At 38.6% G+C, this 21,495-nt stretch overlaps 3 protein-coding genes across 3 annotated transcripts; 2 read left to right on the top strand and 1 right to left on the bottom strand.

Moving 5' to 3' along the window:
• Window positions 1-5,089: 5,089 nt before the first annotated feature.
• Window positions 5,090-6,646, bottom strand: LOC125221206. Its single transcript, XM_048123331.1, has one exon. The coding sequence runs from the start codon at window positions 6,644-6,646 to the stop codon at window positions 5,090-5,092; it is 1,557 nt and encodes a 518-aa protein (XP_047979288.1).
• Window positions 6,647-13,388: 6,742 nt separating this feature from the next.
• On the top strand, window positions 13,389-17,113 carry LOC125222125 (DExH-box ATP-dependent RNA helicase DExH18, mitochondrial). Its single transcript, XM_048124591.1, has 3 exons — window positions 13,389-15,742; window positions 16,126-16,188; window positions 16,691-17,113. Exon 1 carries the CDS (start codon window positions 13,456-13,458, stop codon window positions 15,739-15,741), a length of 2,286 nt encoding a protein of 761 aa, XP_047980548.1. The 5' UTR covers window positions 13,389-13,455; the 3' UTR covers window position 15,742; window positions 16,126-16,188; window positions 16,691-17,113.
• On the top strand, window positions 16,747-20,535 carry LOC125222126 (ER lumen protein-retaining receptor erd-2.2-like). Its single transcript, XM_048124592.1, has 7 exons — window positions 16,747-16,880; window positions 17,895-18,122; window positions 19,474-19,673; window positions 19,780-19,920; window positions 19,993-20,073; window positions 20,144-20,271; window positions 20,368-20,535. The coding sequence occupies exons 2-7, from the start codon at window positions 17,897-17,899 to the stop codon at window positions 20,411-20,413; spliced, it is 822 nt and encodes a 273-aa protein (XP_047980549.1). The 5' UTR covers window positions 16,747-16,880; window positions 17,895-17,896; the 3' UTR covers window positions 20,414-20,535.
• The last annotated feature ends 960 nt before the right edge of the window (window positions 20,536-21,495 follow it).

The raw sequence follows: 21,495 nt of genomic DNA, 5'->3' as shown, positions 1-21,495 counted from the left end.
AATCTTTCATTTGGAGTGTAATCATTACTATAGTTTACTTGTTTTATAAATGAGATACATGAATTAATGACTCTGTGCTCTGCCAAGTCATGTAAACCGAAGAAGCACGTTCTTTCCTAATCAGACAAACTTAACTTTTCTTAATGAGACAAACTAAACTTTTCTTTTTGCAATTTTGTAACTGAATCTAATTATTATCTTTGTACTTTATGAATGTGAATTACAATCAGTCCTACAGTTTTCGAGATATGATATTGAGATATGAAATCACATAAACAAGGATGATATCGTCTGTGATTCCTGTTCAAAAGATATTGAAAGAGATAAAAAGTTGGTTTAATTTGGTCAATGTTCATGAGAAGATCATGAAAAAACTGAAATAGCTGTAAAAATAAGTTGGTTTAAGTGCACGAGAAGTGTTCAAAGTAAAAAAAAGTTAAGTTGAATTACATTTAATGCAAAAGTTTAATATTGGTAAATGATATGTGCTTCAGATTAGATTGTCGTTTTAAGCTTATACTTAGATGTATAATTTACATTTATAAAGTGTTTTTGTGCTCGAAAAAAGTGGGGCAACTAGCCAATAGAAGTTCAAAGGCAAAGAGAAGCGGTAATGATGCAAAAGGAGGAATATTGGCGGCTAACATGGCTCAAGCTTCACTGTAGTGTCCAATTGTCACAAGCTTTCGAGCTGAAAGTATCGTGCGGCGACACTAGACGATAAGATTGTATTTTTTGGACATTTAATGTTAATATCAATAGTCGAACTGTCACAAGATTTCGAGCTGAAAGTATCGTGCGGCGACACTAGACGATAAGATTGTATTTTTTGGACATTTAATGTTAATATCAATAGTTGAACTGTCACAAGCTTTCAAGCTGAAAGTATCGTGCGGCGACACTAGACGATAAGATTGTAGTTTTTGAACATTTAATTTTAATATTAATAGTTGAACTGTCACAAGCTTTCGAGCTGAAAGTATCATACGACGACACTAGACGATAAGATTGTAGTTTTTGGACATTTAATGTTAATGCCAATAGTTGAATTGTCACAAGCTTTCGAGCTGAAAGTATCGTCCAGCGACACTAGACGATAAAATTGTAGTTTTAGGACATTTAATTTTAATGTCGATAGTTGAAACTCAATAGACAAAAAGGTTATTTTGGGAGGAAAATTGTTGGAAACATAGAACTGAAGTTGTAAACTGTCGTAGTTTCTGCTTTTATATCTATCATTTTTAATAATTATGAATATAATGAGTAAGTGGAATGTTGGGTCCACATAATGAAAATAGTAAAAATAAATTGAGACATTTATTAGGGTCTGCCAAAATAAGGAAATATGAGTGCAACTATGCAGAAAGTGAAACGCCTCTATTAAGGAGGAACAAAGTGAATACTAGTTTAGGAGAAAAATTGTTGGAAACATAGGAATTAAAGTTACAAGACGTCGTAGATCGTACCTTTTATATACTGAAGAGCTGGTATGTTGTTAAGAAGCTAATGATAGTTAGTGAAAGCGTGTTCCTAAAGATAATGAAGAAAACCCTCGGTCCAGGAAATCCGCTGGACACTGGGTCCAGGAACTCAAAGAACCTCGAACTACCTGTCGTCGGGCACGCAATCACTTCCTTAACTCCCTCTTCAAAAACCCTCAACCCGCTTAGCTAGAAAAACTAGTACATGGAAGTAGGGATCGAATCCACAGAGATGAATGCGCAAGTAAACATGTTCAAAGACTCGGGAACTATTTTTTGTTGGCTGCTGCCACGCATTTTTAGGGTTGAGCTTTAATTCCTAGACTTGGTAATTGAAATATGTTACTCTAACAGCTAGATTTAGGCAGACTTAAAAAACATGCATATTAACCGAAAGAGAGCGAGACAATTGCTAGATCAAACGGACAGTTTCCTAAATTAACCGAGACCTAGGAAAACAACTGAATGTGGGGACCATTTCCTGAAAAGGTAGAGTACGATTGAAAAGCTGCAAAATAACTAACTAAAGGTCCAACTAACAGCGACATCATCTTCTTCAACATTTATCAGGAAACAACCAGTTAAAAAGCAGAGCAAAAACGTAAATCGAAACGAAGCAGACGGAATTTAAAGCAGTAAAACGAAGAACAGTTAAAGCTAATGCAGATCTACGGCTACTAGACGAGGTAAAACGAGAATGCAGAATTTAAACAACTAAATGAAACTCAAACAAGCAGATCTAGCCACGGGACGCTTTATCCACTCCGGATCCAAGCCATCCACAACAACCAAACGTCATTTCCACCTCAGATTTTCACTGATCAACGTAGATTTCACCGATCAACAACAGATTTCTCACAAACCAGCTTCAAACTCAGATCAACCAATAAAGATCAGCAAATCAAACTCAAAACAACAAAAAAGCCGAGCCTCGAACAGCGAAGACTCGGCGAGTACCAAAAGTAGGCAGAAAAAAAAGATAATTGTTTCTTCGCCTCCGTAGAGACGGTGTTGCACCCAAACTTCCTATGAAACGAGAACCCCCAGAAACTTTCCCCCAAATGAGTGTGTAGAAAAATAGAGAACTAATCTAGGAGCTGGAAAAGGTCATCCTCGACTCTGTTGGTTGCGTGCTCCTTTTATAGTGGATAGAGCTTCTAGACTGTTCTTGTGATTCCTATTTTGCCCTCCAATCGATGCTCCTCAGTCTAGTGGCTCTTCATCCTTCTGCTTAATTTTCCTTGCCAGCTTCCTTCACCATGTGATTTCTATCTTCTTCCTGGGGCTGGCATTTTCTCTACACACCTGGCTCAAAAAGGGCCCATGAAGTCCATGCCCCAAACATCCAAAATTTCACAAACTATAATCGGATTCTGCGGCATCTCATCTCTTCTAGAAATTCCCCCGGTCAGTTGACATCTTTCACAGACGTGACAAAACTCGAAAGAGTCTTTGTTCAGAGTTGACCAATAAAATCCACTGTCCAAAACCTTTCTGGCAGTTTTCCTAGGCCCAAAATGCCCTCCACAGGCTAAGTCATGGCAGTGGTTCAAGACATCCTTCTGTTCCCACTCGGGGATGCATCGTCGGATAACCTGATCTGAGCACATCTTCCAGAGGTAAGGATCATCCCAAAAGTAGTATTTGGCTTCACTCTTCAGCTTCATTCTCTGGGCCCGAAAAATTTCGTGGGACCCTGGTAGTTCTCCAGTGACTAAGTAATTTGCCAGGTCAGTGAACCATGGCTCAGCATTCATCGGGCGCTTCCCCCTGTCTGATGTTCCTAGACCTGTTGCTGTGAACACTACTTCCCAGTCAATAAACCTAGCAGATTTCCATACACAATAAAGATGTTCCTCGGGGAAGGCATCCGGTATAGCTTCATCCGTATCCCCTTGGAAAATTCGGCTCAGATGATCTGCAACCTTGTTCTCCGTCCCCTTTTTGTCTTTTACCTCCCAATCAAATTCTTGCAGCAACAACACCCATCTAATCAACCTTGGCTTAGATTCCCGCTTGGCCAGGAGGTACTTAATCGCAGCGTGATCAGTGTAGACTATCACTTTCGACCCTAGCAGATACGGTCGAAATTTCTCGAATGAGTACACCACTGCCAACATCTCTTTCTCTGTGGTATCATAGTTCTTCTGTGCCTGGTTGAGAGTCTTCGAGGCATAAAAATGACATAGCTTTTTTCCGTCAATCCTTTGACCTAGGACTGCTCCCACTGCAAAAACACTGGCATCGCACATTACTTCGAATGGGTAGTTCTTGTCTGGTGCGCGGATTATCGGGGCGGAGACAAGTCTATCCTTCAGCATCTGGAATGACTTCTTGCATCCTTCATCAAAATCAAATTCCACATCATTGTGCAAGAGATGCGTTAGTGGTTGGACAATTTTTGCAAAATCCTTGATGAACCGCCTATAGAAACCTGCGTGACCCATGAACCCTCTAACCTCCTTCTGATTTGTGGGGTAGGGTAGTTTCGAGATAACATCCACCTTAGCATGGTCCACTTGAATCCCTCTCTCGGACACTATATGACCAAGGACTATTCCTTCTTTTACCATGAAATGGCATTTTTCAAAGTTCAGGACTAAATTCTTCTCTTGACACCTTCTCAATACCAGATCCAAATTTTCCAAGCATGCATCGAAGGAATTCCCATACACCGTGAAATCATCCATAAAAATTTCAATGCATACCTCCAACAGGTCTGAGAAGATGCTCATCATACAGCGCTGGAACGTTCCTGGTGCATTGCATAGTCCAAACGACATTCTTCTATATGCATAAGTACCAAACGGGCAGGTAAAAGTTGTCTTCTCCTGATCTTCTGGATCCACGTATATTTGGAAATATTCACTGTATCCATCTAGGAAGCAAAAATATTGCTTTCCAGCCAACCTCTCCAACATCTGATCAATGAATGGCAAGGAAAAATGATCCTTCTTAGTGGCTTCATTAAGCTTCCTGTAATCAATGCACATCCTCCATCCAGTTACCAATCTAGTAGGCACCAATTCATTCTTATCATTCTCCACAACTTGTATTCCTGATTTCTTTGGTACCATATGAACTGGGCTGACCCATTCGCTGTCTGGAATGGAGTAAATGATCCCTAAGGATAACAACTTCAATACTTCCTTCAGAACTTCTTCCCTCATGTTTGGGTTCAACTTGCGTTGTGGGTCTCTACGCGCCTTCGCACCTTCTTCCAATCGGATGTGGTGCATGCAAAGATCAGGGCTGATTCCCACCAGGTCGGAGAGCGTCCATCCTATGGCTTTCTTGTTCCTCCGGATTACTTCCAATAGATCATTCTCCTGCTCCATTGTCAAGTGGCTGTTGATTATCACTGGGAATGTTTCATCTTCCCCAAGGTAGGCATACTTCAGTGTCTCGGGTAGTTTTTTCAACTCCTTCTTTGGTGTGATGGCTTCCTGGGGCAGGGGGTTTTTCTCCAGACTTTGTTGCTATCTCATCCAAATTGGTCCCTCGTCTGGACCCTTCATCTGAACAGACCCCGTAGACTCGAATGACAGTGGTTGGTGGCAGAATGTCATGATCGCTTCATTGATTTGTTCATCTGTCAGGTTCCGAGTCTAAAGGGTTTCACACCATCCCGCCACCTCCTTATCAACAGACTGGCTCAGCTCCGAATTATCAAACTGTTCCTGCATTAATTCAGTCTCAAGATATTCCTGGACCAGGGGGTTAATGACATCAACAGAATGCAAATTCTCAACATCCAAGGGTTTCTTCATGGCTTCATCGATGTTGAATGTATATTTTTCCCCATGATAATCCAGGCATATTGTTCCATCAAACACATCTATTATAGTCTTAGCGGTGCGTAAGAATGGTCTCCCTAACAGCACTCCGCTAGACTCAGCAGATTCATTATCACTCATTTTTATCACATGAAAATCAGCTGGGTACAGGAAATCATGCACTTTCACTATCACGTTCTCCAACACACCTTCGGGTGAAATGCACGTTCTATCGGCTAACTGAATTACCACTTTAGTATCCACCAGACTTACTCCTATCAACTTCTTATAAATTGAAAGTGGTAACACATTTATCGAAGCCCCTAGATCACACATGACATGCTCAATTTTTATGTCACCCAAAGAAATAGGCAAAGTGAACATACCTGGGTCTGTGCACTTTGATGGCATCCTCCTTTTCTGTATCACAGCTGACACATTTTCTCCAATTACTATCTTCCCGTCGGGTTTGGTTTTTCCTGCTATGAACTCCTTGATGTATTTACTGAATGTCGGCAATTTCAAAGCTTGTAGGAAGGGCAGGTTGATCTCCAGCTTGCCGAAAATCTCCATGAAGTCTTCGGTGTCGTCCTTCTTCTTTTTGGCTTCCCCTCGGTGAGGGAATGGCTTCGTACGCTTCAACGTCCCTGCCAGACCTGAGACGGATGGCTCACCGACTTCTTTCCTTCCTTCCTCAATTTCCACTTCAGGCTCCGGGTCTAAGAAAAATGGATCGGCCATTCGAGGTAGTGGTTTCTCCAGATCCCCTTTTTGAAGACCGTCTTCAGTCCTGACATTGCTTTCCTCAGGCCCCTCTAGATCGAGGGTCTTGCCTTCCTTACCCATTGATGGAGGTGTATTTTCATCTTTTCTCATCTCCGGACCCTCATAGCCCCGTCCTGACCTCAAAGTTATCTGACTAATATTTGCCCGGTCAGGTGGTTTTACTGAAGCTGGTATCCTTCCTTCGTGTCTCCTCATTTCATTCAGCAAAGTGTCCAATTGTGACATTTGCTTAGCTAACATATCCATGGCAAACTTATGCTCCTGTTGAGCATCTTGGATTTTGTGTACCACATCGTTGTTTGCCTGCATATTGTTCTGCATGTGTTGTTGTGAGTTGACTAGGTCATGTACCATCTCATCCAGGTTCCTCGGCGGTTTGTAGTTCGACTGGTTTGAACTTGTCCCCTGATTGTGGCTCGGTCCGCTCCCCTGATTTGAGCGATAATTACCTTGACCTCCTTGATTGTTGTTGAACTGATTCCCTGACCCTTGATTCCCTTGGTGTGCATGCTGGAAATTCTGATTGTTTCCGGTGGTGTTCCTCTGATGTGGTGGCATATAAGAGTCCCTGTTCCATTTCGACTCGTGGTCCCCTTGGTGCATGATAACTCCGTTTGGTCCTTCCGGTTTTTCCCCTCGACCAGCTTCGAATTATGTCAAGCTACATCCCACCACTTCGCCAAAGCTACCAAGGGTCTCTCGCCGGACCCGGGTACCAGTAGTTTGAGTTGTTGGTTTCCATCCGCCCATCTAAAACAAGGGTTGTCTCTCCATGGTGCCTCCTTGATCTTCCACTGATTCCAGTTTGTATTCTGATTGCCTTGATTCCAATTCCCTAATGCATTTGCCTGGGCTTGGAACTCTCCATCGGGCGGTGGACCGTAATAGAGCTGGAGTTGATTTTCCTCTGGGCCTGGCGGCTTCTCTTTCTCCTGCGAGGTCAAGGAACTCTTTTTCTCAATCGCACTAAGAAGTGCCTTCTCCAACCGATCTATCTTGTCCCCAACTCCTTCTCCCTCTTGTTCCTTGATTGCGTTTGCCGAACCTCTCCTTATGATACGCGGGTGGTCATAGGTCTTCTTTGCGTCGATCAACCTTCCCAAAATTTCTCGTGCTTCACTTGCTTTGTTCTTTGTGAAATTCCTCCCGCTCGAGGAATTCATTAAATCCTTCGACTCGGGATTAGCTCCTTCATAGAACAAGTAAAAAGTCTCAGCCTCCATCATCCTATGGTCGGGGCAGGCGTCAAGCAGCCCCTTAAATCGAGACCAGTATTGACTCAAGGACTCATCGTAATCCTGTTTGCATTCCTGAATCTCCTTCTTCAGGGCATTTGCTTTGTTGGACGGGAAAAAATAATCCAGGAATTCCAGCTTGAAATCCTTCCATGTGTTGATCGAGTCTGGTGGGAGCCTCAGAAGCCAAGTGTTAGCCTCCCCCTTTAGGGCAAACGGGACTGCACGCAAACGGTAGTCCTCCTCAGTAGCCTCGTTGGGTCGCTTTTGGATACTGCACAGCTTACTAAACTCGTTTAGGAATTCATAGGGACATTCATTCCTTCATCCAGAGAATGTAGGTAAAACACCCAGCACATTTGTCTTGATATCAATAGACCTTTGGCGCTGGTTCGAAACTATGGCATGGGCGGGCTCACCATCCAGATGCGCGGTGAGTGAACCTATCTCCGGATCGGGATCCTCCAAGTGTGCCATATGTACGTCTTTCTCTTCCTCGGTTTCGGAGTGCTCTGTTTCCGTAGACGACTTCGGGTCCTCTCCTCCTGACTTTCTGATTCGAATGGAAATGGATCTACTGTCGTAAACCCTGATCTGGTGGTGATGGTGGATGTCGATTCCTTAACCTGCCACCTGACCTGAGCGTCCTTTGATCCAGACGGGTTGCTCCAGTTCCCAAATCATGAGCCCATGCTCATAAACTGTCAAGAAAATCAAATAACAGAAATTAAACTATATACACCAAATCCTCAAACACGTAAACAAATTACGCCATTCATCCCCGCCAACGACGCTATTTGAAGAGCTGGTATGTTGTTCAGAAGCTAATGATGGTTAGTGAAAGCGTGTTCTTAAAAATAATGAAGAAAACCCTCGGTCCAGGAAATCCACTGGACACTGGGTCCAGGAACTCAAAGAACCTCGAGCTACCTGTCGTCGGGCACGCAATCACTTCCTTAACTTCCTCTTCAAAAACCCTCAACCCGCTTAGCTAGAAAAACTAGTACGTGGAAGTAGGGATTGAATCCACAGAGATGAATGCGCAAGTAAACATTTTCAAAGACTCGGGAACTATTTTTTGTTGGCTGCTGCTAGGGATGTCAATGTAGCCCGCAACCCGTGGGCTGGCCCGAATAGCCCGCTAAATTTATAGGGTTAGGGTCGGAAATTTCTAGCCCGATAAAAATAAAACCCGATAAGCCCGCACCCGATTAACCCGCAACCCGTTAGGGCCAGACCCGAAAACCCGATGGGCTAGCCCGATAACCCGGAAAAATTTATATTTTTCAATTTTTTACTCCTAATTCGGCACATCGTTGATTAATTTTATGACATAGATAACTAAAAAAAGATAACTTTCAATTTTATGGTAAATATATAAATTATATATTGAATATTTATTAATATAATAACTGTTAAATAAATTAATCTCACTAAAAGAATATTTAAATTTTTAACATGTATTAAAATTTCACGAAATATCACAAATAATAGTATTTTATGAATGAGTTTAAGCTTATATATCAAATTTATCATAATAAAATAATTTATATTTTATAAATATAACTAATTTTCATCATGATTTATTGGATTGTTCGAGCCTCAACCTTATCGGTAGCAACCCGATTAACCCGTCGGGCTAGCCCGAAATCCGAGCTTTTAGGGTTAGGGCCGAACTTTTACAACCCGAAAGAAATCACAACCCGGCAAGCCCGCACCCGATTGACCCGCAACCCGAATAGGGTTGGCCCGAAACCTGATGGGCCGACCCGATTGACATCCCTAGCTGCTGCCACGCATTTTTAGGGTTGAGCTTTAATTCCTACACTTGGTAATTGAAATATGTTACTCTAACAGCTAGATTTAGGCAGACTTAAAAAACATGCATATTAACCGAAAGAGATCGAGACAATTGCTAGATCAAACGGACAGTTTCCTAAATTAACCGAGACCTAGGAAAACAACTGAATGTGGGGACCATTTCCTGAAAAGGTAGAGTACGATTGAAAAGCTGCAAAATAACTAACTAAAGGTCCAACTAACAGTGACATCATCTTCTTCAACATTTATCAGGAAACAACCAGTTAAAAAGCAGAGCAAAAACGTAAATCGAAACGAAGCAGATGGAATTTAAAGCAGTAAAACGAAGAACAGTTAAAGCTAATGCAGATCTACGGCTACTAGACGAGGTAAAACGAGAATGCAGAATTTAAACAACTAAATGAAACTCAAACAAGCAGATCCAGCCACGGGACGCTTTATCCACTCCGGATCCAAGCCATCCACAACAACCAAACGTCATTTCCACCTCAGATTCTCACTGATCAACGTAGATTTCACCGATCAACAACAGATTTCTCACAAACCAGCTTCAAACTCAGATCAACCAATAAAGATCAGCAAATCAAACTCAAAACAACACAAAAGCCGAGCCTCGAACAGCGAAGACTCGGCGAGTACCAAAAGTAGGCAGAAAAAAAAGATAATTGTTTCTTCGCCTCCGTAGAGACGGTGTTGCACCCAAACTTCCTATGAAACGAGAACCCCCAGAAACTTTCCCCCAAATGAGTGTGTAGAAAAATAGAGAACTAAGCTAGGAGCTGAAAAAGGTCATCCTCGACTCTGTTGGTTGCGTGCTCCTTTTATAGTGGATAGAGCTTCTAGACTATTCTTGTGATTCCTATTTTGCCCTCCAATCGATGCTCCTCAGTCTAGTGGCTCTTCATCCTTCTGCTTAATTTTCCTTGCCAGCTTCCTTCACCAGGTGATTTCTATCTTCTTCCTGGAGCTGGCATTTTCTCTACACACCTGACTCAAAAAGGTTTGTTGGACCCAGGAAATTACAAAATTTATCTTATAACCAATACATGAAATTAGTCTTATCATATACTCACTTCGTCCATTTATAAACTTTTGAAGGGCATAAGTTTTAATGCACAATTGATAAAATAAGATAGAGATACAAAGAAAAAGTGATAGAAGTATAAGTAAAAGAGAAAGAGAAAAAGTAGTTGAAATTGTGTAGTGGATGATAGGGGTCCATAAATGATAAAGTAAAAAAAGGAGAAAATTGTTGTCATAGATGTATGGACTATTTCTATGGGACGGTTGAAAAGGGAAATATGACCCATTTCTATGGGACCAATGGAGTAATAATTATGAATAGAATGAATAAGTGAAATGTGAGCTCCACTTGATAAAAGAGTAAAACTAAAATGACACATTTAGTGTGGGTCCAACCAAATAAGAAAATATGCGTCATCTATTGGAGACCAAATAAGAATTTGACATTTATTTGTTGCATGCATAACAAAGGCCGAACAAGGAGTTATTCACTCATAAAGAGGTTTTTTCCTCAATATAACAGGACAAATCTTCAAGTGCAAGAGTTACTAGTGGTATTATTTCATACTCTCTTTGTCCCTAAAAAGTATGAACTATTTCCTTATTAGTCCATCCCTAAGTATGAACTTACTAATTTTAGAATACTTAAACAACACAATACCTCTATACATCATTTTATTTACAACTTATACCATTACACTACACTACACTACTAATGATGTAGAGTCCACTCTCCACTAACACCACCCACACTACCCTTTATCCATATCTCTCTTACTTTACCACTTATAATATATTAAAACCCGTCCTGAACCAAATATTCATACTTTTTAGGGACGAGTGGCGTATTTAAATCAATCACCTTAATTATTTTTCTCTAACTTTATGCATCAAATTAATGCAGATATTCTCGCTTATACAACTCATGTAATATCGCTTGTCGACATGTGGTTATAGGTCATTGTCAGTACTATTATTATAACAGAAAGAAAAACAAAATAATCAATTATAGAGAATTTCAAAGCATTTGGCGGCTACATGTCACGAGCTTCACCATAGTGTCCAACTGTTACAAGCTGCCCGAGCTGAAAGTAATCTACAACGACACTATACGATAAGAACGTACTTTTTGGATATTTAATGTTAACGTCAATAGTTATGACTCAGGCGACAAAAGGTTATTTTAGGTAGAAAATTGTTAGAAACATAGGGACTAAAGTAACAAGTCGCCGTAGATCCTACCTTTTATATACTCCATCTGTCACTTAAAAAATTATGAACTTCTGAAATGACACAAATTTTAATGCACAACTGGTAAAGTAAGTGAATGATATTCTCGCTCATATAACACATGCAATATTGTTTGTTGACACGTGGGCATAGGTCATTATAAGTACTATTATTATAACAGAAAAAACAAAATACTCAAACATAGGGAATGTCAAAGCACTTTGCGGCTATATGGCTTTAGCTTCACCATAGTGTCCAACTGTCACAAACTGCCCGAGCTGGAAATAACATGCGGCGACATTATACGATAAGAATGTACTTATTGGATATTTAATGCTAACGTCAATAGTTGTGACTCAAACGACAAATAGTTATTCTAGGAGAAAATTTGTTGGAAACATATGAATTGAAGTTACAGGTCGTCGTAGATCATACTTTTTATACTCCCTCCGCCCCTCTGTAGTAGAGGCATTACTTTTCGGCACGAGATTTAAGAAAAGTTGTGTTATGTGAGTTAAGCAAATGAATAATAAAGTAGGAAAGGAAAAATGTAGAGAGATGAAGAAATAATAAAGTAAGAGAGAGTTAAGTAAGAGAGGAGAAAAGTTGTTGCATTTTGCCAAAAAAAGAAACGACTCAACTATAGTGGGACAACTCAAAAAGAAATACGACTCAGCTACTGAGAGACGGAGGAGTATTGTTATTATAGGAGTAACAATTTTGGGTAGAATGAGTAAGTAAGTAGGGCCCACTTAATAAAAAATTAAAATGAAGTATTTACTAGGGTCCATCGAATAAGGAAATTTGATATATTGGGGACCAAAGTACAAGAATTTGACGTTTTAATTTTTTCATGGATAACAAAGGCCGGACCGGAGATTGTTCACACATAAAGAGGTTTCACTCATAAAGAGGTGTTCTCATCAATATAATAAGACACTTCAAGCGTAAGTGTACATATGTACTCATATCCTTATACTAAATTCAAATATATTATTATTATTTTCATTAATTAATAAAAGAAATTTGTTATTTACATCTGAAGAAAAACAAGAAAGATGATTTAAACTATTTACGGAGTATTTAAAAATGAACGGAGACTAAATTCATATTATTAGTATATTATTTTCATTAATAAATAAAATAAATCATTTATTTGTATTTGAAGAATAATAAGAAAGATGAAAGTAGATTGAAGAACAATATGATTAATTTGATTAACCTAATGAGAATTAATAAGATTAATCGAATTATTTAGATTCAAAACTAAGCCACTAATTTCGTCAAACCACGTTTGATCACTAAGTTTTTAACTAAATTTTTAGCGGAATTGTTAACTTATGATCAAATATATTGTCTATGACCAAAATATATCAATATCAAACACAATATAAGCTTTTGAGGACAAATGTAATGGACCAGACTTGAGTCAAAGTTAAATCTAAAGTCCAAAGATTAAATAAGTTTAGCTAAAGCCTACTATTTAATTAGATATGGGTTCTCACATATTTATTTCTAAGTTTAAACAAATATGAAGCCCAACAAGGAATTAATTGATTAGGCCAATGCAATTAGTTTAGCCCATACCATTGGGACAAAATCGGCCCGGTTTAGTAAAATTAAAATTACATCTAGATAGTTGTGACTTATTACTTATTAGTTTGAGTACCAAGCTTTCCAATATTTTATTGGTGCATTAATGAAATATTATTCACATTTGGTTATTAAATTAGTAGTAATTCAATATAATAGCATTTCATTTTTACATATCAAAATATAATTTTTATTTCTATATTCAATTGTCGAAGGTTTAGTTAGGGTTTTAGTAGATTTAGAAATTAGCTTCAAATTTTAACAACGCATCTTGTCTCGCATCATTGTTAGAACTTAGAAGTCATAATTTTCGTGTTTCTCAAATCTTCCATCAGAATAGCGAGGCTCAAATCTTCCGCCGCCGCCGGAGCTGCTTGAATCGCCTTCCAGGTTGATGAATTCATCTCCCTTGTCGACGAAGTATGTGCTGTAGGTTACTTTATTCTCACCTGTTATCGCTATAGAAATTAAATTTTGGGCGTTTTGATTTTTCCCGAATCAAATTTATCAATGGCAAGAGCTGCGGCCAAACGCCTCTTTTCTCTCTATTCCTGCAAGACTAGAAATTTATTCCATCATTTCCGTCCTGCCCTAGCTCGTACAACTTCCGCGTTACAAATTCCTAGCCATGGACAATTGCCGCAGCGCGAGCTTATCCTGTTTACCAAATTTGGCGTTTCCCCCTATTTTCGTGGACATTGCTTTTGCTCCTTGTCGGAAAATGATAATCTTACCCTCGATTCAACTCAAATTGTTGAAAATAAAGCGGAAGCGAATGATCTTGATGGAGAAGAAATGATATTTGAGCCTGAAAATGAATGTACGGGGCTGGAGGAAAAGACCTTGAATTTTGTTGAGATATCGCTTAAGGATCCATTAGACATATATAAAGAGCTTAAAGATGCCCCGGGTTCGAAGATGCAGTCCCGCAGTGATTGGGATACCGTGAACGAGATTTTTAGGTGTTTTTGTCAGTCTGGTTGGGCTTCGAACCAGGCTCTGGCCGTTTATATTGGTGCCTCATTTTTCCCCCTTGCTGGGAGAAAGTTTGCCGCTTTTTTCAAGAAGAAATGTAGCAATGATTTGGTTAAGTACTTGGTATCAGTCGGTCCTGGCGATCAAGCTGATAAGTTTTTGTTCCCAATCTTTGTGGAATATTGCATGGAAGAGTTTCCTGATGAAATTAAGAGGTTTAGGGGAATGGTGGAGTCTGCGGACATGACTCAACCGCACACTTGGTTCCCATTTGCTAGAGCAATGAAGCGGAAGATTGTTTATCACTGTGGTCCTACTAACAGTGGCAAAACATATAATGCACTGCAAAGGTTTATGGAGGCAAAGAAAGGGGTCTATTGTAGTCCTCTTAGGTTGTTAGCCATGGAGGTTTTTGATAGGGTGAATGCATCGGGTGTTTATTGCAGTCTAGTCACAGGGCAGGAGAAGAAGGAATTTCCTTTCTCGAACCATGTTGCTTGCACTGTTGAGATGGTATCAACAGATGAGCTATATGAAGTGGCTGTTATTGATGAGATTCAGATGATAGCTGATCCTTACAGGGGTTATGCATGGACTAGAGCATTGCTAGGCCTGAAAGCTGACGAGATCCATTTATGTGGCGATCCAAGTGTTTTGGATGTGATTCGGAAAATTTGTTCAGATACTGGGGATGAACTTGTGGAACAGCGCTATGAGAGATTTAAGCCTCTTGTGGTTGAGGCAAAGACCCTCATAGGAGATTTGAAAAATGTGAAGTCAGGAGACTGTATTGTTGCATTCTCGAGGAGAGAAATATTTGAGGTTAAATTAGCAATTGAGAAATATACAAAACACCGTTGCTGTGTGATCTATGGTGCCTTGCCACCAGAAACTCGCCGCCAACAAGCGTCCCTGTTTAACGAGCAAGATAATGAATATGACATCTTGGTAGCAAGTGATGCTGTGGGCATGGGATTAAATTTAAATATCCGAAGGGTTGTCTTTTATAACCTCACTAAGTACAATGGTGATAAAATGGTCCCAGTTCCAGCATCACAGGTGAAACAGATCGCTGGAAGAGCTGGTCGGAGAGGCAGTGTGTATCCTGATGGACTGACCACTACCCTTCATCTAGATGATTTGGAGTACTTGATTGAGTGCTTGAAGAAGCCTTTTGATGTGGTTAAACGAGTCGGCCTTTATCCATTCTTCGAGCAAGTTGAGCTATTTGCAGCACAACTTCCTGATCTTAAATTTCCCAAGCTCCTTGAGAAATTTAGTGAGAACTGCCGCCTTGATGGGTCTTATTTTCTGGCTCAGAATATGCACATAAGGAAAATAGCTAATATGCTGGAGAGGATTCAGGGGTTATCACTGGAAGACCGATTCCACTTTTGCTTTGCCCCAGTGAATATCAGGGACCCTAAAGCAATGTTCCATCTGATGAAGTTTGCTCATTCATATGCTCAGGAGCTTCCAGTCAATATAGCTATGGGTATGCCCAAATGTGCTGCTCGTAATGATGCAGAGCTTTTGGACCTTGAGACTAGGCACCAAGTGGTGTCAATGTATTTGTGGTTGTCTAATCACTTTGAAGAGGAACAATTTCCATATGTTAAGAAGGCTGAATCAATGGCTACAGATATCGCTGAGTTGTTGGGTGAGTCACTTCTCAGGGCATGCTGGAAACCAGAATCAAGAGGTGCACCAAAATCAAAGCCACAAGAGAAGCAAGATGGGAATGCACAAACATTGAAGGCATTAGAGAAGGAAGATGGTTATCAAAGGCCATTGTCGATCATCAAATTACGTGAACAGTAAAGTAAGTCATTCAAATTGTTTTCTGTAATGTGTAGCCAATCTAGTCAAGCATTAAGTTATGTGAAAAGTAATTTACTTGAATTGTTATGGTATGATGTATAGTCAATTCTATACGTGTAAATGCCTAGGCGATAAAGATGGAGTTCTTCTTCAAAAGCTAACTCAAATGTACTTAGTTTTTTATCCCCATAGGTCCATCTCAAAGGATCTAGTCCTGGGTTGAATAATCAGTACTTGAGTTCACCTAGGATATGGAAATACATACTGATGGCATGGATTTGGCACTTGGCATTTCTTTATCTGTTTAGATGCATTCGGATAGATATGCTAAACCATTTCGGCAAGCAGATTCTCAGCTCATCTTTTTTTTTCCTGCACATATAGGGATGGGAAATCTCAGACTACACAAAAACCGGAGAAAGTAACATCATAAATCTCGGTTATGAGGTAATGTAACTTTCTGGTATCACAAATATATTCCGAATTTCTGATTAAAACTGTCTTGGGCAGCCTCCCAGTAGTTAGTAGATAATTACTACATATGTTCAGATCACTTTTGGGGAATAATTGTAGCTCGGGTAGAAACTGTTTTTTGCATGTTTAAGTATGATGCCATGAGAACCTAAATTTTTTATAGTTATGTGTTCTTGTCTTATGAAGTTGCTGCAGTTTGAGTCAATCTAAATTCCAAATGTAGGTTAATATACCCCTCAGAAATGAGGTATAGTTCACTTACTGAACTTGTTAGTTAGTCCTTTGGAAGTAAAGATGCTTCCATGATTGGAGCCATAATACATTATTAACACTTGTCTATTCTGAATTTCTTATGTCTTTCGGCTCGGACCATCTAATACTGAAATCTTAACGATATAGTATATCAGGACTTCAGAGAAATATCTGAGTTCCCTCCTCTGAATCTACATTCTATTGCTGTGTATTTATATTCCAGGTCATGTTAGCCTTCGCTGCTAGGAACTGTAAATTTGGAATTCAAGATCGGAACTGCAGAGAAGTGAATACAACAGATTTATCAGTGTTGTGATTGATTAAGATTGATAGCTACGAGCTCTGTTCTTCTTATTTATCAGTTGCACCACAAATTTCAAGAACAAAAGTTCAAGGTTGGAAGACAAACTCAGGTAGTCATCCCTCTCAAGTTCAATGTGTAAAAAAGAAAGGGATGTGAGTGACTAGAATTGTTAAATTTTTTAGTTATCTTCTCCTTTACTTTATGAGGTGTATCTTTTCTTGATTTAGGGGAAATTTTGGTGAACCAAAAGAGTTTTTTTGTGATCTGAGTAGGGGGTAGCGAAGCATGTAGCAAACACTAGCATAGGAATTACCTAATTATATTTTGTACTCAAGTTTCATATTTGACCTTATTAGAATCAATGACCTAGGTTGTATCCTTTAAATTTTGAGATTTGACACTTGATAGATTGTAGTTTGGCAGCCCTATATCTGGAATAAATGCTTATAAATTTTTAAAGTTTACTAATGTATAGTATTAATATTTTCAACGGGGGCAATTACTAATACATTCCACCAACTGCTATCTGAATCGAATTAAGCATTTAAAATTTATAATGATAAAAACCCAAATTCCTATGTCAATGATTTTGATTATTCTTGTTAAGTAGTAGTATTTATTTATCCAAAATGACTGAAGTTAATAATTTTTGGTATGCTTTAACATATAATTTCCGTCAATTAGTAGGATAGTTTTGAAGAGATTTGTTGGATAGGTTACCAAAACTTCGTTGGTGGTGACTTAGTTGCAGAACTAATTGCCTCTCAACCGTTTATTAACAACCAAACCAAACGCTGAATAAATGCTTGTTTTAATTTTCAAATCAAACAATTATGCTGATAGTGACACATTAGGGTTGGCTAATACAGTAGATATTAAGAAGTTTGCCAGCAGACGGATGCTTTTTGATGGAGTAGTACTTTTGAGAATTAGGCAGAGGGCCAAAAAAACCTTAAATTATAATAATAATAGTCCATACCGTAGCGTGCTTAATCCATTGCATGTCCTCTTCGTGTCACCTGAAACTCAACGCCTTCTTTCTTTACATACATACACACAAACATTTATTTCCGATAATCTCCACCTTTTTTTTATAAGTAAAGTAAATAAACTATTTGGGCAGCGATGGGGAGGAAGAGGAGCGCGCCGCTGAACAAGCTCTTTGCGTTGGTGCGGCGGCAGTCCACCAAGGTGAAGACTTTCGTGGCCACGGTGTCGATGCTGGCGGCGCTGGTGGCGCTCAGGTTCCTCGTCCACGACCACAACCATTTCTTCGTGGCCTCCGAATCCATCCATTTTGCCGGGATTTTGGTCCTCATTTACAAGCTCACTACTAAAAAATCTTGCTCAGGTACATCCATCTCTCACCTCTTCATTGCCAAAATCAGAATTGATGGACACCGATAATTGGTTTATTTCCGATTTTTTTTTATTAATTTCATGATTTTAACTTTTACATTATACATTATCTAGTCAGTACTTTTGCATTATTTTCCTTTTTCATTGTTTAAATTTAAAATCTTTTTACCCTTTAGGTATTTGAGGATAAAGATTTACGGTAAAAAAAAATATATTTAAAAATAAATAAAGAAATATAAAATTAATTCAATTGATCATTCTAAATTATGAAAATCATTCAAATATTATATTATTAAATATTTGAATGATTTTTATTTCAACTAATTTGACGGTTATTTTATTTCGGAGCTACTATGATTCAAACTATATTTGAATTGACTCGAGATTTAAGCATTCATAATTCAAGTATCAAGCTCCATTTCAATGAATTCAAGATTGATTCGTTTATACAACCAAATTAGAGGTATTTCAGAATCGAAATAAACATAGTATAAAATTTGAATTTTAATAGTGAAGTAGAATATACAAGAAAATTTAATTTATATTAGTATTTGATCACTTAGTTACCGGTTTACCACGTCGTCAATTATTTAATTAAAAACTGTTAATAAAAATTGCATAAATGCTTATACATAATAGTACGCGGCATATGTCGATAAAGTAATTATATAATCTTCTAACTCATTCTTTGTATAAATTCTTCAATTATATATAAGAAGGGTTTAAAGATTAAGAAATTAGGTAAATCCTTATTCTAATTAAATAAAAGAAATTAAGTTACGTCACAGCAAACTACTCGTACATATAAAAAAACTCTTCCAATGCCCAAAGAGCTGGAAAAGAAGAATTATAAATTTATACAGATAAATTCGTTTTCCATTATTCTAAAATTTAAGAATACATTTTATGAAATATAATTATGAAATAAAACCAAAAATCATAAATTATAAAAACTGATTTTTAAATAAATAGGAATTATAGCAAAAAAAAGTCGTTTTTAATTTCTTCAATTGGCCGAGTTTGTGTGAAATTTTTCAGAATATTTTCGTATTCCATTGAGGTATCATTAGTTCAATGAATGCCATATAAATTGAAATAATGTTTAATAAAAATCGACAGAACTCAAGATCTGTCCACATTTATGAATTATAGTGCTTTTCTCATAATACTAATCTGGATGAATATGTCTCCTTGATATTAACCGTAGTCTTTGCTTAGCATATAGTACTACGGTATCGTTGTAGCAATGTAGAGAATGGGCAAATTTGTAGTGTGAGGACTTCAAATAAAGAAATCTTTTAGTATTTTGTTGCAACTCTTTGATGAAATCTTATGGCTTGTAGGCCTTTCTCTGAAGACACAAGAACTCACTGCCATGTTCTTGGCTCCAAGATTATGTTGCAGTTTCTTTATGGAGGGCGACATTCACACTTTTCTCGATTTTGTAACGCTCGTGGCAACGCTGTGGGTCGTATACATGATGAGGTTCAAGCTGAAGTCGACCTACATTGCAGACTTGGACAATATGCCCTTGTATTATGTGGTAAATCAAATTCACCATTTCTCTTGGATTTGAGCTACATTTGTTATTGTTTTGCTTAACTGTGGAGATCCTTGCAAGGCGATAAGCTGTTTCCTCTCTTTTGTAGGCGGTTCCTTCTGCAATTCTAGCCCTGTTCATCCATCCTTACACGCACCACGCTCATGCTGGCCGGATGCTGTGGGCCTTCTCTGTCTACGTGGAGTCCATCTGCGTATTGCCACAGCTTCGGATGATTCAGAACACCAAGGTAGGTCAACCTACTACTCAGATTGCTATCTATACAATTAAACTGTCTAACTCTGGTTCAATTCCATCTCAGATGATAGAGCCATTCACAGCCAATTACGTATTTGCACTCGGTGTTGCAAGATTTCTAGGATGTGCTCATTGGATCATCAAGGTGAGCATGTGAATTTTGAGTTTTCGGGCTCTGCCAGTGCCAGTCCTTATTGATCTCTTGAATTTTGCAGGTATATGATTCGGCTGGTGCATACTTGTTCCTGGTTGGAGCTAGCTACGCGTGGCTTCCCATGGTTCTGCTAACAGAAGTTGTACAGACATTCATCTTAGCCGATTTCTGTTATTACTACATCAAGAGGTAATACTCTGAGCTCTTGGCCTTACATCTTTATAACCCGATTTCTCATATCTTAAGCGGACTCGCTCGTTTATGCATCTGATTTTGGCTTTGCAGTATGATGAATGGCCAACTCCTTGTCACCCTGTCGTCCCCTGTCTAATAATTTTCAGAGTAGACATCATGTTTGTGGATATAAATATGTTCATGCATGAAAGGGATGGATATTATGTACTATTTCCTTGTGTCTAATCTTGGATTTATAAGTTGCATTATCCTGTCTAAGTTGAGTGTTCCCATCTTAAAATGTTTGAAGTGTTTTATTCCAACAATGGCACTACAAATACCTTAAGTAGCGCTTTGTCGTCAGACTTGATTCATCAACTGCAAATTTCATATGCGTCAGGCCCCATTTGGAGCCATACTGAGATCACCGGCCAATTTCAAGCCTGATTTAGTACCCTTGCGGCCAAAATTGAAGTAGAATTTTGTGAGAATTCATGTCTTTTTTATTAGATATATGAATATTATAAATTAAAAGATCGTGTCGCGGTGGACTCTACACGAAATCTTTGGCCTACCATTTTATTATTAGGTCAACTCACACGCACCTATGAGAATTCATGTTTTAGATAATCTGATCATGGTTTAGTAGTTCTAATGGAGTTCGTAATTCGAAATTCAAATTGTAATACTCCCTTAGTTCTAAAAAATAGACTAGCTTTACCATTTTGGGTTGTCCCCTAAAATTAGACAATTTCTAAATATGGTTAGTTTTTAACTAATTACATATTACTAATAATGTGGACCCACAGTCCACGAATACTACTTCCACTTCCTTTTCACTCTCTTTTTCTTACTTCCTCCGTTGCCTCATAGTTGAGGCGAGACTTTTCGACACTGAGTTTAAGAAATGGATGTTGAGTGTATTAAATAAATAGATAAAATAGTAAGAGAGAAAAATGTAGAAAGAATAAAGTAGAAAATGGATAAAGTAGAGAAAATAAAGTAAGAGAAAGTAAAGTAAGATAGAGAAAAAAGTTACTCCCTCCGTCCGCCATTAGGAGTCTCATTTATAGGCGGCACGAGTTTTAAGAAATGTTAAGAAAAGTGGTTGGAAAAAAAAGTTGGTGGAATAGAGGTCTCACTTGTATATATTAGTTTTAAATAAAACATGAGTGGAATGGTTTAGTGGAAGGTAAGACCCTATTACCATTTATGGTAAAAGTGAATCGGAACTCCTAT

Source organism: Salvia hispanica, chromosome 4, assembly GCF_023119035.1.
Source record: "Salvia hispanica cultivar TCC Black 2014 chromosome 4, UniMelb_Shisp_WGS_1.0, whole genome shotgun sequence".
Lineage (NCBI taxonomy): Eukaryota > Viridiplantae > Streptophyta > Magnoliopsida > Lamiales > Lamiaceae > Salvia > Salvia hispanica.
Note: the sequence above shows the minus strand (reverse complement) of the source record. Positions and strands in the feature narration are given on the sequence as shown.